Source organism: Peromyscus maniculatus, chromosome 22 (assembly GCF_049852395.1).
Source record: "Peromyscus maniculatus bairdii isolate BWxNUB_F1_BW_parent chromosome 22, HU_Pman_BW_mat_3.1, whole genome shotgun sequence".
Lineage (NCBI taxonomy): Eukaryota > Metazoa > Chordata > Mammalia > Rodentia > Cricetidae > Peromyscus > Peromyscus maniculatus.
In genome coordinates this window covers 18,867,120-18,882,080 of record NC_134873.1, presented here as the reverse complement: position 1 = coordinate 18,882,080, position 14,961 = coordinate 18,867,120, and the positions used below count along the sequence as shown (strand labels likewise).

At 44.7% G+C, this 14,961-nt stretch overlaps 1 protein-coding gene across 11 annotated transcripts in view; it reads right to left on the bottom strand.

The window, feature by feature from the left end:
• Dtnb (dystrobrevin beta) overlaps positions 1-14,961 on the bottom strand; it is a 212,287-nt gene that overhangs the window by 145,262 nt on the left and 52,064 nt on the right. For all 11 annotated transcript variants that reach the window (XM_076558737.1, XM_076558738.1, XM_076558742.1 and 8 more), the window contains exon 6: positions 5,154-5,308. In XM_076558737.1, the coding sequence (XP_076414852.1) occupies positions 5,154-5,308 (155 nt within the window). The remainder of the gene's footprint in view (positions 1-5,153; positions 5,309-14,961) is intronic.

Genomic DNA, 14,961 nt, shown 5'->3' with positions numbered 1-14,961 from the left:
AGCTGAAATCCTTTGGTTAAAATGTGTACCGTATAACACAAATATGCACGTGCCAGGTAGTTCTTGCCGAATTTTATTCAACGTCCAGGAAAGCAAAGTCAGAACCACCAGAAAATGTCTCCGAGCAGAAAGAAAATTCACTTTGGCATATAGCCAGAGGAGATCCGCTGGATAAAGTCAAGTCAGGAAGTCGCTCCAATAGATGACATAGTCTCACTATTTTGAAAACTAACCAACAAAAATGCCACCCCCCTCTCCATATTCCCACCTCTTGTGTGTGTCACGGAGATGTCTGAAGACACTGGCTGCCATGTTGTATGACGTACCTTCCATCCCTCCACCCTCCCTCCCGACTCTGATGTTCGTTCCCCTGCCCACACAGACATCAGATCTAAAATCTCCATGGGAGTAGTCAACTCTTTAAGCTAAAGCCAGCACCAAGACCTAGAAAATAAGTAAGCAAGCAAGGGACAAATCTTCCAAAAAGGGGGAGGCGGGGGGAGAACAGTCTTCCTCCAAAACTTGGGAATCTAGAAAACTGGGGAGAATTTAAATTCATTTTCTGTTTATTTTCAATAACTTTTAAGCCTCTGATTTCAGTTGGTTGGTTCATAACCACTAAGAATCAGTCAAACAAAACTTGAAGGCTTACATCCAATACTTCGTTCCTTCTTCCTAAGGGCAACAATTTCCTAGATGGGTCAGTCTTACCCAACTAAACACTGGGTCATAATTCCATAACCTTGCACTTTAGGCTGAGGAAGTGTCATCACTGCCTGTCACCTGAATGCTGCAGAAAGGGAAGCAGCTCACGATCTCTTCAGGTATGCCCAAATGTGGCCCAGCACATTTGTAGAGGACCCTGTCAAGGTGTGGTGTAAAGGCTGGACCTCCGGCCTCTTAACTCTTTCACTTAAGGAAGGTCTGCAGGACCTCCAATGTCTTAAATCTCCATCCTTTCTCTAATTGTGATCAATCACTTCCTCGCTCATCCCAAAGCATCAGGAAGCCTGCATCAGAACCAGCAAGGCCACCTCTAATTTGCCTGGAAACAACCCTCCAGCTGACAGTGTAAGAACCAACTCACATCGAAGAAATACACTGCAGGAAGGAGAGTGCAGGAGGAAAAAAAAGACTGTTTACAAAAAGAACTCCAAAATTTACTGAATTTAATCCTTGGTTTTTTTTCAAGACAGGGTTTCGCTGTGTAGCCCTGGCTATCCTGGAACTTGCTCTCTAGACCAGGCTGGACTAGAACTCAGAGATCCACCTGCCCCCGTCTCCTGAGCACTGGAATTAAAGGCGTGTGACACCATCCCCCAGATGAATTTAATTCTTGTATTAAACCTTGTCCAAACTCACTCTATTAGTGTTTCTATTCTTTCTGAAGATACTTTTTTTAACATTTGCTTTGATTATTTCTAAGTGCGTGTGTGTGTGTGCGTGCGTGTGTGTGTGTGCGCGCGCGCATGCTCACACAAGTGTAAGTGTCCACAGAGGCCAGAAATATTAACAACCCTTGGAGCTAGAGTTACAAGCAGTTATGAGCAACCTAACATGGGTACTGAGGGGAAAAAAAAAAAAAAAAAAAAAAAAAAAAACCAGTACCCTGAAAGAGCAGTCACATCCTTAACTATGGCTTTACTAATCCAGTGCCCTGAAGAGCAGTGCGTATTCTTAACTACTTTGTAGTGGGTAGCCATTTCAGCTTGGATCTGGAAGTTCCAACCCCCATTGAGACTCTGGCAACTGTCACGCCTACGAGGCGGGGCCAGGGGAGGTACCTGGAGCCCTGAGACCTGGATGGGCCAGCGCTCTCTCTGTGCGCTCTCTCTGTGCCGGGACGCTGAATGGTGAAGGTGAACTGTGCAGAGCTCCGGAGAACACCGCTGGACTGCGATACACCTTCCCCAGACCCTGCGACCTACCTTTCACTTAATTTGTGAGTTATGCCATTAAATAAATATCCTTTTAACTACGTGGAGTGACCAAAATAATTTCTCCAATACTACTTAACTACTTTAGCCCCTGAGGTGGTTCTCTCCCTCTACCATGTCATCTTCAAGAACTGAGGAAAACCCAAGGATCATTAATCTGGCATGAGCTTCTCAGACTTCTCCAAATTTGGTATATTCAAAATGTGGACTGATTTTTCTCTTCTTTTCTTTTTTGAGACAGGTCTCTCTACATAGCCCTGGCTCTGTAGACCAGGCTGGCCTAGAACTCACAGAGACCCACCTGCCTTTGCCTTCCTGGTACTGGTATTACAAGCATGCAACACGACATCTGGCTGATTTCTATTTTCTGGGAATCTGAAGCAGATGAGAATCAATAAGCAGGCTGTGTGCTCAGAGGCCTCACACTGAGCACATCTAAGATAATCTACAGAGACCTCGCAGCACTCTGAATTAACAATTACAATTTCTAAAGCTCCCTCAATGGTCTCAATCACTACTCCAATAGCAGATTCTTGTTACAGTCCTAAACCACAATGAAGTCAAAGGTTACTTTAGGGTTAGTACCTCTGTGACTGTCAACCACTTGAAAGACATCATTCCTCACTGACACTTTACTATAAATTTCTCTCCCCGATCCTGCCACCATTTTACTCAAAAGCAGCATCCCAGAACTGAATCAGGGTCCCACCTGATCTCCAGAAGCACCTTGTGTAAGAGCCATGTGTATATCACCTGTAAGCCAGCTCCGAAGTGCTGTGTGGGCAGCCAGCTGGGGTAAGCGTGCTCCTGTAGCATCAGAAGCAGCAGCAGCAGCAGGAAGGTAAGCTAAACCCGGGAGAAGCCGTCTGTGGTTCTGGTACCCTGACACCACCGCCTTCACCCGAGAAGGGGATTCAGTATCTGCGGGACAGTCTGGTAACAGTGTGAGCTTGGAGAGCCTCACTTCCTCTGCGGATGTATATTGGGGGGGGGGCATAAATGCAAGCTGTGTTTTATTGACAGACTGAGTGGAGGTACTTCAATATACTAAAAGCTGACACTGACTGCCAGTTATACCGGTAACTGAGGAAATACAGTTGACAATGGAAAGTTTGCACAAAGCTACTATGCACAAATGTGAGGACATCTCAGAAGTTACTAAAAAAGAATTTCCCATTGTTATTGGTGGCACCTTCCATGTGAAAGCTGAGGAACCTCTACACAAATTATAACATATTCTTTAACATTTGAATTCAGAAAAATATGGATCCTTAAACCTTAAATATAAAAAGATGCACATGTATACCTAGGGTGCTTTGGGAATCAAAGATTGACTAAACATTTTCATTTCAGTGGGTTGGAGACAGGCCCCCCACTCCCCACGTAGTCCTATCGCGGCCTGGAATTTGCTATACAGACCAGGTTATTCTCCAGCTCGGAACAATTCTCCTGCCTTAGCCTCCCAAAGGTGTGATTATAGGCATACTCTACCACGCTGGATATAGTTTTCTATTTTTACATAATTTCAGACCTACAAAAAGGTTGTAAAATAAATTACCAAACCCTTCCTGCAATCCAGATCCCTAACATGTTCTCACTGCAGATGGGTGTCCCTTTCTCCATAAATAGTCCAGATTGAATTTCTTTTTCTTCTCTGTCTCTCTCTCTGTCTCTCTCTGTCTCTCTCTCTCTCTGTCTCTCTCTCTCTAACAAAAAAGCAAGACATTCTCTCACATAGCTAAAGATAAATATCAATATCAAGAAATTAACATTCAGTGGCAGAACACTGTTATCTGGTTATAAACTTTGTTTGGATTTTTCCAACTGTCCTATTCTTGTAACAGAAAAACAAAAAACCAGCAAACCCTGGGTCACTGACTTTTCAACTCGTAGACTCTAATCCGGAACGTTCCTGTCTTTTCTTTTCTTTATGATTCTGACCTTTTCAGGTGGTCAACTACCTTGTTGAATCTGGCAAGATTCACAGCTATATGGAGGAGCCACAAATTGAGCCCTCGGACATTTCCACAACATTCCATTCAAGCTGTGTGATTCAGAGGGAGGTCTGAGCGGGGAGCCACACCACTCACCGCATCCCCCCCCCCAGCTGTCAGCTTCCCCCTTTACTGGTCACATGACTGACGGCTGGGCTGAAGCCCTGTCTCCTGTCTGGTTTAGTTTTCTAACTGAAAAACTACTGTTTCATCTTCTGGGGGCTGGAGAGATGGCTCAGCGGTTAAGAGCACTGACTGCTCTTCTAGAGGACCCAGGTTCAATTCCCAGCGCCCACACAGCAGCTCACAACTATCTGTAACTCCAATTCCAAGAGATCCGACATCCTCACACAGACATACATGCAGAAAAAACAGCAATGCACATAAAATAAAAATATATTGTTTTTTTAAAAAAGTATATTCTGAGAAGATAATTTTATTTTCTATTGATTTTTTAAAAACTTATTTATGTATTTTTTTTAATGTGCATTGGTGTTCTGCCTGCATGTGTGTCTGTGTGGGGGTGTGGGATCCCCTGGAACTGGGGAGCTACAGACAAGCTTGAGCTGCCACGTGGGTGCTGGGATTTGAACCTGGGTCTTCTGGAAGGGCAGCCAGTGCTCTTTACTACTGAGCCATCTCTCCAGCCCCTTTTCTATTGATTTTAAAACAGATATCTTTTCCTCAATTTTCTGTTTGTCCTAACTTTCTAAACACAGTCTTACAGTACTTTTATCTATTCTCTACCTTGAGTCATGAGTATCTACTCTATTCCCAGTCTCCGAGGCAGAGATAAACTCTCGGGAACTCACTCATACCAACCTCTAGGTGAAAAATCAGGAAGAGCAGCCAAACTCCTGACCCATGTCACATGCAATGTGCACTCAGTGCACTCTGCCGGGGCAGGTGGACACTGCAGGAAACAATGATCCAAGATCGCTATAGCTTTAGGTCAAAATCCCTAGATTTAAAATTTAAAGAACCTTACTTAGAGAGAAGGGGGAAAAACATATACATTCAGTCGCAATAATGAAAAACAAAAAACCTTTAAAAGATTTTTCTTTAAAGTACTTCCAATGATCCCTTACCTGAGAACCAGAGTGCTCAGGTGAACTTTCCCCCTCCCCTGCCTTGACTCTGGCCTCTGCTGGAAGCCATCGGGGCAGTCTGGGAGAAGCTGGAGGCTCCTGTGGCCCGAGGCTGTGTCAAAGGTCCTTCTTACCTGCTGTGGAAAACAGGTGCGGACTGCGTGCTCTGTGTAACCGAAGGACGGGCCTTCAAAGACGGCTGTCGGGAGCTTCAGGGCCTCCTTCAGAAACTGGTCAAGCTTGCCAAACATCATCAAGCCATTGGAGTCTGACATCTGGGAGAAAATGTCTTTAGGGACAAAAGCAAATAAAGGCAAACTATGAGAAAAGAATCATCCCTTGAAATCATCCCTAGTTACTTTGCTCACACGACCCCTCAATCCTATCACTTAGGATTCTACCTAAACACTAAGGGGAATAACCATTTACATATGCCCACTTACCTTTCCAAAAAAATTTTAAGTGTGGGGGAGGGGCTGTGCACACGCGTGCAGTACCCACAGAGGCCAGAGGAGGGCAATGGATCACCTGGAGCTGGAGTTACAAGCAGCTGTGATCAAAATCAAAACCAAATCCAGGTCCTCTGCAAGAGCAGCAAGTGCTCTTAACTGCTAAGCCATCTCTCCAGCCCCCACCTAGAAACTTTCTAGATCCACGTTAACTGACGGATAATTAGCTTTTAATGTATGCAACCCACTGTTCTAAGAAAAACCTGAAGCAGCATGTCTTTACTCCTTCGTATCTGTCATATAAGACACACACACAACACTTAGAAGGCAGAGGCAGGTAAAGAAACTGTACAGCAGTTTTAAGACCAGCCTGAATGGTACGAGACCCTGTTTCCTGAAACAAACAGGGGCTGCTGAGCCAGACTACGAGAAAGTCGGCAGTGAGACAGCCTCTCCTAAAAATGGCTGCATAAACAAGACCGGAGCGATGGCGGTATCGACGGGCAGAGCAGCATGGAAGATGGGAAATCTCACAGGGCCCCACCCCTAGACAAAGAACTTCAGGCGGCTAGAGACTGCTGGAAAAAGGAGAATTCGCCTCTCCCAGGGATGAGCCCCCTTACTGGGTGTCCAGTGCAAAGTGGTCGGCTCTGAAGCCATATACACACAACAACAAAAACAGATCAGCAGGTTGGATTTCTATATTTGTGTACACGCATACATACTCATCGGCACATAACAGTAATAAAGAAGAAGAGGCTATCCACTTGAACGTTGGGAGCCACATGGGAGGGCCTGGATGGAGGAAAGGGAGAGGGGTAAGTGATGTGATTCTACTTCAACTAAAACACCTAAAAAATAATAATAGCATATACATTGTTGTTTGGATGAGAAATGTCCCCCACAGGCTCATGTATCAAACACTTGGTCCCCAGTTGGAGATGCTGTTGGAAAACATTTTGAAACTTTTAGGAGGCACCTATTTGTTGGAGGAAGCATGTCACTAAAAGCAGGCATGGTGTTTTTATACACTGTAGCCCGGCCTCACTTTTTTTTTTTTTTTTGGATTATAATATAATTACATTTCTCCCTTCCCTTTCCTCCTGAATATGCCCCCCATGCTCTCTTTCAAATCATGGCCTCTTTTTTCATAACTGGTATTACACACACACACACACACACACACACACACACACCCTGAATACAGCTTGCTCCGTCTGTACAATGTTTTATATATATGTGTGTGTGTGTGTGTGTGTGTGTGTGTGTGTGTGTGTGTGTGTGTGTGTGTTTTCAGGGCTGACCATTTGGCCCTGGACAACCAACTGGTGAGCCCTTCCCTAGGGCAGACCGTCTCCTGCTCTCAGCATTCCGTGGTCGCCTGTAGTTCTTTGGGTAGGGCTGAGGCCGCGTGGGCGTTTCCCTGTCCACTCTGGCATATCTATTGGCACTGTCATCGTTCAGCTTGTGTCTGGGCGGTTGGTGAGACTCCACGGTGTAGCTTCTGGCATTCCTAGGAGACACGCTCCCACCACAAAACCCCCTGATCATCTGCTCCGACCCTCTTTCCACGCCCTCTTCCTGCAATGTGCCTTGAGCCTTGGGTACAGGAGCGTTTTATAAGCGTTTTATCCACGAGAACTGGGCCCCGCCACTCTGCATTTTGATTGGCTGTGGTTTTTCGCGGTGGTCTCCGCGTGCGGCAGCGACAAGTGTCCTTGACACGGGGTGAAGACTACACTTACCCGTGGGTGTGGGGACAAGTGTTGACACTGTTGTTAGGGCTGGCCTCACCTCCCCATCCCCCCTCTGCTCCTTACATGGAGATGACATGTGATCATTCTGCTCCCTGACTGCCAGGCCAGCCTCACGCTCCCGCTACCATGCCCCCCCACCCCCCCCCACCCTCGTGATGGACTTACCCCCTCTGGGACTGTGAGCCAAAATAAACCATTTCTTCCCTGACTTGTTTTTATCTGAGTGTTCTATCACAGCAACAGGAAAGCAGCTAACACACCATATAAATTCCTCTATCCCAAGATATTCTGATATAACACAATCCTGTCATTACAGAGAGACTGGCCAAGAGGATGGGAAAGGAATTTCCAGTAACACTATTCATTGTTCTTCGTACAGAGTTTCTGTCTCAGTTATTCCTCTTTTCATGACTTAAGGGGACGAAAAAGATAACCAGGAGTTCAAAACCATGTGACAAGGAAACGTGACCTCTATCACATATGTGCACATGTGCTCACATATAGTTATTTAAAGTAACAGATAAGAAAGTAATGCTAAAACACCAATGAACATGAAATAAAAATAATTTTAAAAAATAAAATAAATGTTTTTTTTTTTTTAAAGTCTAGAGAGATGGCTCAGTGGTAAAGAGCACTGGCTGCTCTTCCAGAGGACCCAGGTTCAATTCCCAGCACCCACATGGCAGCTCACAACTGTCTGTAACTCCAGTGTCAGGGGACCTGACACCTCATACAGACATGCATGCAGGCAAAACACCAATGCACATGACCTAAGAAAGTATTGTTCAGAACTTTAGCCAATGGTTGAATCAAGCTTTAAATCCATACCTATCTGACTCTGGAGTAAATTTCATCAAATTACACTGCTTACAATGTAACCTAGGGACTGGAGAGACAGCTCAGGATAAGAGCACTGACTGCTCTTATCTCTCCTAGAGGTCCTGAGTTCAATTCCCAGCAACCATAGTGGCTTACAACCATCTAGAATGGGACCTGATGTCCTCTTCTGGTGGGCAGGTGTACATACAGACAAAGTACTCATATATATATATATATATATATATATATATATATATATATATATATATATATATAATACAAATTAACAAATAAACCTTTGGGAAAAAACAAAAAAAAATTAAAGACATCTTAGTATAAGGTAAAAAGAAGCTACTTTAAAAATAAGGACAGACGGGAAGGACAATCTATGCCAATTTCAGAAACATTGGCGAGGTGTGGTGTCTGGGTATGGTGGTGTTTGCCTGTCCACCAGTACTCAGGAGACAGAGGCAGGAGACGGTCCGTAACTTTGAAGCCATCCTCGTCCACACAGCAAGCTCAAAGCCAACCATGGCTCCATCAAAAGACCGTGTTGGTAAAAACCAGAGGGAAGAAAGGAGAGCGAGAGGGAGGAAGGAGAACAAGTGAACTGAGATTTTAAAATAAACACAACAGAGAAGCGTGGTCACTATGAGACATGGGCACACACGGGGGGAGCGAAGCTGGGGACAGGAGAGCTTGCTTAGCACTCGCGAGAGCCTAGGCTCAACCACGGTGTCCTCCCCAAACGAACCACAAACCATGACCAAGAATGAATAGGACAGACTACAGCCGAGAACCAACACCGTGGGTGGGGCAGAACGACAGGTGAGGAAATGCTAGAAAAGGAGGGAGGGAGGGAGGGAGGAAAGGAGGAAGGAAGGGCGAATCTGTAAGTTCTCCCTGAGAAGAGAAATGGAGAGATATTCAGTCTCATGTCAGACAAAGAGCAGGAAGAGGACAATGGCAGAGCACTTTCCTGTCCTGTCAAGGGGCTGGAGAGATGGCTCAGTGGTTAAGAGCACTGGCTGCTCTTCTGAAGGACCTGGGTTCCATTCCCAGCGCCCACATGGCAGCTCACATCTATCTGTAACTCCAGTTCCAGAGCTTCTGACACCAATGCACGTAAAATAAAAGTAAATTACATATTTAATTTAAATATGTTAAAAAAAAAAAGTTGGTTTGGGGCATTTGTTTGCTTTTTGAGAAAGGACTTCACATGGCCTAGGTTGGTGTAGACCTCACTACGTAGTCAAGAATAGCCTGTACTTGTGGTGACCCTGCCTCTACCTCCCTTCACCACTCCAGGGAGGGTGGATGTGGTGCCAGGGAGTGAGCCCAGAGCTTCATGCGTGCCAGGCAAGCACCGTACCAACCGACCTCCATGCCAGACCCAAACAAGTCTGAAAGAAAGGAATTTAGTATCTAGATCCTAAAAAGGAAGATTTGAAACAATGTGGTACAAGCAGGATACAAGTGAAACTTAGAGCCACACCAGACAGAAGGGTCCAAGTGTCCCTGACAGAGATTGACTATGTCCTCATGGGGTGGTAAACGAGAAGCCAGCACTAAAGAAACATTCTGACCAGGGCAGCACACTGCCACGGAGAGATAAGTTCAGAGTTTCTCTCATGAGAGAAACTCTGAAAGACAAAAACGAGTGGAATCTGATTTTAAAATGTTTAAGTGGAGCCCAAGTGCTTAAAAGCTGCCTTTCAGGAGTAGACAGCTAATGACTGTGAGGAGGAGGAGGAGAGGGACCGGACGGCAGCCACCACAAAGCCCTGTCCACGAGAGTATGGATTACGGAAGTGGTGGCCAGAGATACGGAAGAGAAATCAAGTCAAGGTGTCTCAATGCATTGGATAAGAGAATAAAGAACTTTTAAAGGTTAGGATGATACCCAAAAATCTCTAGCTTGGGAAACTGTGACAAACCTGACTGAAATAAAGAAGCTAGAGATGTGATACCTAGACCAGAACTAAGTGCAGGGCCTATCAACATGTTTGCAAGTGGGGCCCTCCTACAGCCAGTACTGAGTCCCAGCTGAGGGCTGCAGTGAGCTCGGAGATGTTTATGTTTTTAAAAGGAGGGAAGAGCACAGTTGACTCCATTTTCAAAACCTGGCTGCTATTCTTATGAGGAACTCAACTACACATTAAGTCAGAACACAGGGTCTGTACGGGACGTGGCAGACACCTCAAGGCACCCACACAGTGTCTACCTCCCCTCTCACCCACTAGCTGAACCCTAACTGTGTTTATTGTGGCCGTGTGCACGTTTTTTAGAGTCTCCCCCGTCCACACTGTAACTCTGGAGTAGATTGCTGGGAAAGTACTGGTACCTCTCTTCTCTCTGCCCGGAATGAATACCCCAGCCCAGAGCAGAGCAGTCAACTTATTACCCTAAGGAGGGTACCATACACCCAGGACAGGAAGATGGAAAGAAATGGAGTCTCATGACGGCCTCGGGTCATGGGACCAACTCTGAACTCAGCAGCCTCTGGACTTATTTTTACATGAGGAATATAACCTCCAATGTATTTAAGTCACTTATTAATCAAGTTTTCTGTTACCACTAAATGTATTCACAGCTAGTAAGACAATGAGTAACTCACGGCCATTAACAGAAGAAACAGGACTGGGGACATTAGCTACCACACACTGACAGGTGCACAGTATCATAATCACAAGCTTATGCGTACAATACTCACGTCATCTAATTTATTCAGAAACATAAAGGGAAATAATCACCAAAGACTCTATGACTAGCCACGCCCATAAAAATGTGTTATTTTCAATTTCACTCACTTACTCTGTCATGTGAATGGACTCAAAGTAGTAATTTTTTAATCAGGAAAGGGGCACTGATTATAAAAGGGAAAAAAGGAACATGTTTGTTCGTTTTAAGAGAAGAAGTGCAGCTAGCTCTAAAAACTGAAGACATAATGAGGTAACTCATTACTTCTTGAGTTACTGGTTTAACCAGTGAGGTTTTTTTTTTTTTAAATAAGCTTCTCTTGTCTGAAGAAAAATGGTGCAAAACTAAGCTGATTTTGGAATTCTCAAATGAAGAATAACAAGTAATGAGTCTAAGTTAGCGTAATTTACTACTTGCCTGTGACAAAGCTTAAAGAAGCAAATAAAATTGAATAAAGCTATCAAGAACAAGAGCTGGAGGTACCGGGGTGTGCGGCGGGTGTGAGACCACAGGCCCCACCCTTAGCACTGCAAGGAAAAATACATTAGTTCTCTAATTAGAGCCCCATCCCGTTCTGACATAACAGGGTGAACTTTCTATTTATACAGCTCTGAAAGAAAGTGTGCCAGTTCCTCAACAGTTGTTCCTGGCTGAGAGAAAAGAAGGGGGAAAGTAGGCTTGATCCCTTGTGGGAAATCCACAACTGAGCCCCTCAGAACGCACGTCTCCTCCAGTTTCTAAAATCCTCCATCCCCTGAGCCACAGGCACAAGACTGCAGATCTACCATCGGCACGTTGGAACGTTGCTCCTGGTGACAGCGGCCCTGGTTTCACTGACTGCTCACATCTGTATATAAGCACTGACGGTCTTCCATCTGTGTCTCCTCCGCCTTGTACTCTCAGGAGACTCATTACCCACCAGAGGTCCCTGCAAAGGGACAGGGCTGTGCAGACTAAAGAGACAAGACTACTAATGAACAGCCATTTTCCTTTCATAGGAATGTTTCCTGGCAAAGATGACTTCCACCTCCGGCCATCTTTCAACCTACTGGGTGGCTCGACCCAGAAACCCATGTACACACATCTGTCTGTTCATAAGCGCACAACACAACTAAATACAAGGCACTCTGCATTCTCCAACTCATTAAAATCCCACGTCACTGATGAGGTCGGAAGGGGAGGGGGGTCCCTCGAAGCCTTTGATGACTCGGACACACCCACCTTACATAGAGTTCTTTCTTGGCCCCTGCGATGGCTGTTCTTGGTTGTCAACTTGACTACATCTGAAATTAACTAAAACCCAAGGGACTGGGTACACCTGTGAGGGGTTTGGTTTTTTTTTTTCTTAACTGAATCATTTGAAATGGGAAGACCCACTCTTAATCCAGATCTTCTGAGGTGAGAAGATGCACCTTTAATCCAGAACTTTGGAGGTGGGAAGGTCCAGCCTTATCTGGGTCACACTTTCCTGTGGCAGCTTATATAAGGACGTGGAAGGAGGAACTTGGACTCTGCCTGCTTGCTCTCACTGGCGACTCCATTCCTTCACTGGCATTAGAGTCTACTTCTTTGAGAGTCTGGCATATACTAAAGACCAGCTGAGACAACCAGCTTCATAAACTGAACAACTACTATATTCTTGAACCTTCTGTTCACAGATAGCCATTGTTGGGCTAGCTGGACCATGGTCTGTAAGTCATTTGAATAAACCCAGATAGATAGATAGATAGATAGATAGATGTATGTGTGTATATGTAAAGGATTTATTAGAATATACATGTACTATATGTATACACATACACACATACACATGCATATGTGTTCTGTACCTCTAGAACAGTGGTTCTCAACCTGCAGGTCATGACCCTTTTGGGCCATATATCTTACATAACAGATATTTACATTAGGACTTATAACAGTAGAAAAACGACACTTATGAAATAGCAGTGAAATAATTTTATGGTTGGGGATCAGCACAGTTTTGCAGCATTGGGAAAGCTGAGAACCACTGCTCTGCAGAACCCTAACCACAACATCCCTTCTCTTAGTTTTTGCTTTTCTTCATTTTTTTTTTATAGTTCATAAAGTGCAGATATAGAGAGTATTTCTTGCTTGCTTCTAATTCTAAGGCATTTCAATTATTCCAGAAAGGCAAAACACGGGCGTCTCTGATGCAGATTAAAAGAGAAATCAAGGGCTGGCTGGCAGACACCAGTGAGGGTAGAGTGACAGGTGATTAAAGGCCGGGCAAAGGAAACAGAACTTTGAAGACAGAAACTGTTCAACTGAAGCCTCAACCAGAGGCCTCTGTAGGGCCTGTTAATGAAACACCAGAAGCAGGCAGCTGAGACACCAGAGAGGAGAGCCAATTCTGAGCGAACCTCTGAGAGGGGAGAACCTCAGGCTAGCTTTTCTCTACTCAGGGTGCAGTCTTTGGAAGACATGTGAAACGGTAAAGTCATGTAAACAGGTACTATTGTAAGCCCAGTGTGCTCAACCAGGGAAAACTGCTGCTAGCATTTTGATGTTTGGACTGTCTGAGGTTGAGCTAGGAGAATCCCTGAAGCCTAAGAGCTCTAGGCTCTCATTACAAGACTCAGAGCTCAAAAATTAATAATAATAATAATAATAATAATAATAATAATAATAATAATAAAAAACAAGTGTTAGAGGTGTGTGTGTCTGTAACTTGAGATACAGCCCCGATCATTCCTCCCCAAGTCCAGTGAATGAGCAGATAAAAGCATCTCTACAGTCTTCCCCCACACATCTGTTAAACTGCTCTTCACAATCACAACACTAGCTTTAAAATAAAACTTAAACAAATCGAAATACAAATAACGCAATTGCCTGCCACTTTCAGTGTGACTAGATGGGGTTTAAACAAGAGGATTAAATTTCCTAGGAAACAAGTAGCGAACCGTGGCAAAGGAAGGCGGTCACCCGTCAATCAAGTGGCCACTAGGTCTGGTTTGGCAGGGGTGGTTTCAGTCTGGGGGGCTGCTCCCACACTGGGGTGCTGACACTGAGTTTTGATCACACTTCAACTAAAGTCTAGCCTGATTACAAGTCACTGGCATTTAGAATCCTACGCAAATTACCTTTCGATCTAGGAATACAGCCCTAGGGGCCACAGTAAGGGGCATTTCTGTAAATGTCCCAGAGACACGAATGCCCAAAGCATTTCTGAAAAATCTAACACATTTCAGACCCAAAGCATAAATGTTTACCGAGTCATTTAAAATGCTATTTTGATATTAAAACACATCAGACATAAAAGGGGAGGCAGGGGCTGGAGAGATGGCTCAGTAGTGAAAAGCATTTGCTTTCTTGCAAAGGACCTCCTGTAATTCCAGTTCAAGCAGGCACCTGTATGAATGTGGTGTACATACAGACAAGCAGGCACAAACATACACACATAAGTAAAAAATAGTTTTGTAAAGGTCAAGGGGGAAATGAAGGAATTTTTTAGCTTAAAAATTCGAAAAGGCGGGGCCGGAGAGATGATCTAGCAGTTACGAGCACTGGCTGCTCTTCCAGAGGACCTGAGTTCAATTCTCAGCACCCACGTGGTGGATCATAACTGTCTGTAGCTCCAATTCCAGGGGATCTGGCACCTTCACAGATATATATGCAGGCAAAACTCCAGTGCACATAAAACAATAAATAAATCTTTGAAAAATATACTAAAAGGCAAGAAGCAAAAGGAAGGAGGAGGAGGAGAAATAATAATAATGCTGAGGTGTAGTCCACACAGTAGAGGTTTATTTAATACAGTGGGGCCTTTACTAGAAGTAACAGAATGCAGTCAGAAAGAAGAGGCCGCAGTGTGGACGTAAACTAAACCCACAGGCAGGAGAAGACATTAAACAAAGAAACTACAGTTGGAGGCTACCAAGCAGGACCTTATCTCTCTTTTGCCTGCACCATTATTCAGCCACCTCTACCAGAGAGAACACATCTGGGAAGGAGAACCCAGGTGGAAAGGTTCTCACGGGCAGCCCAAACTGACCATCCGAATACATGATGCTTCTCCCATGATAACCACTTAAGGAATCCTGCCTGTGTGATGTTTCTCTGTCAGTGGCATACAGGAACAAGCAAAGAGAGATCTCTCAAGACAGTGCACCTCTAAAACCATCCAATCAGCCAGTGACAACGAACACATGACCGAACATCACTACCACAAACAGCCACAAATGAAATCTGCAAAAGCA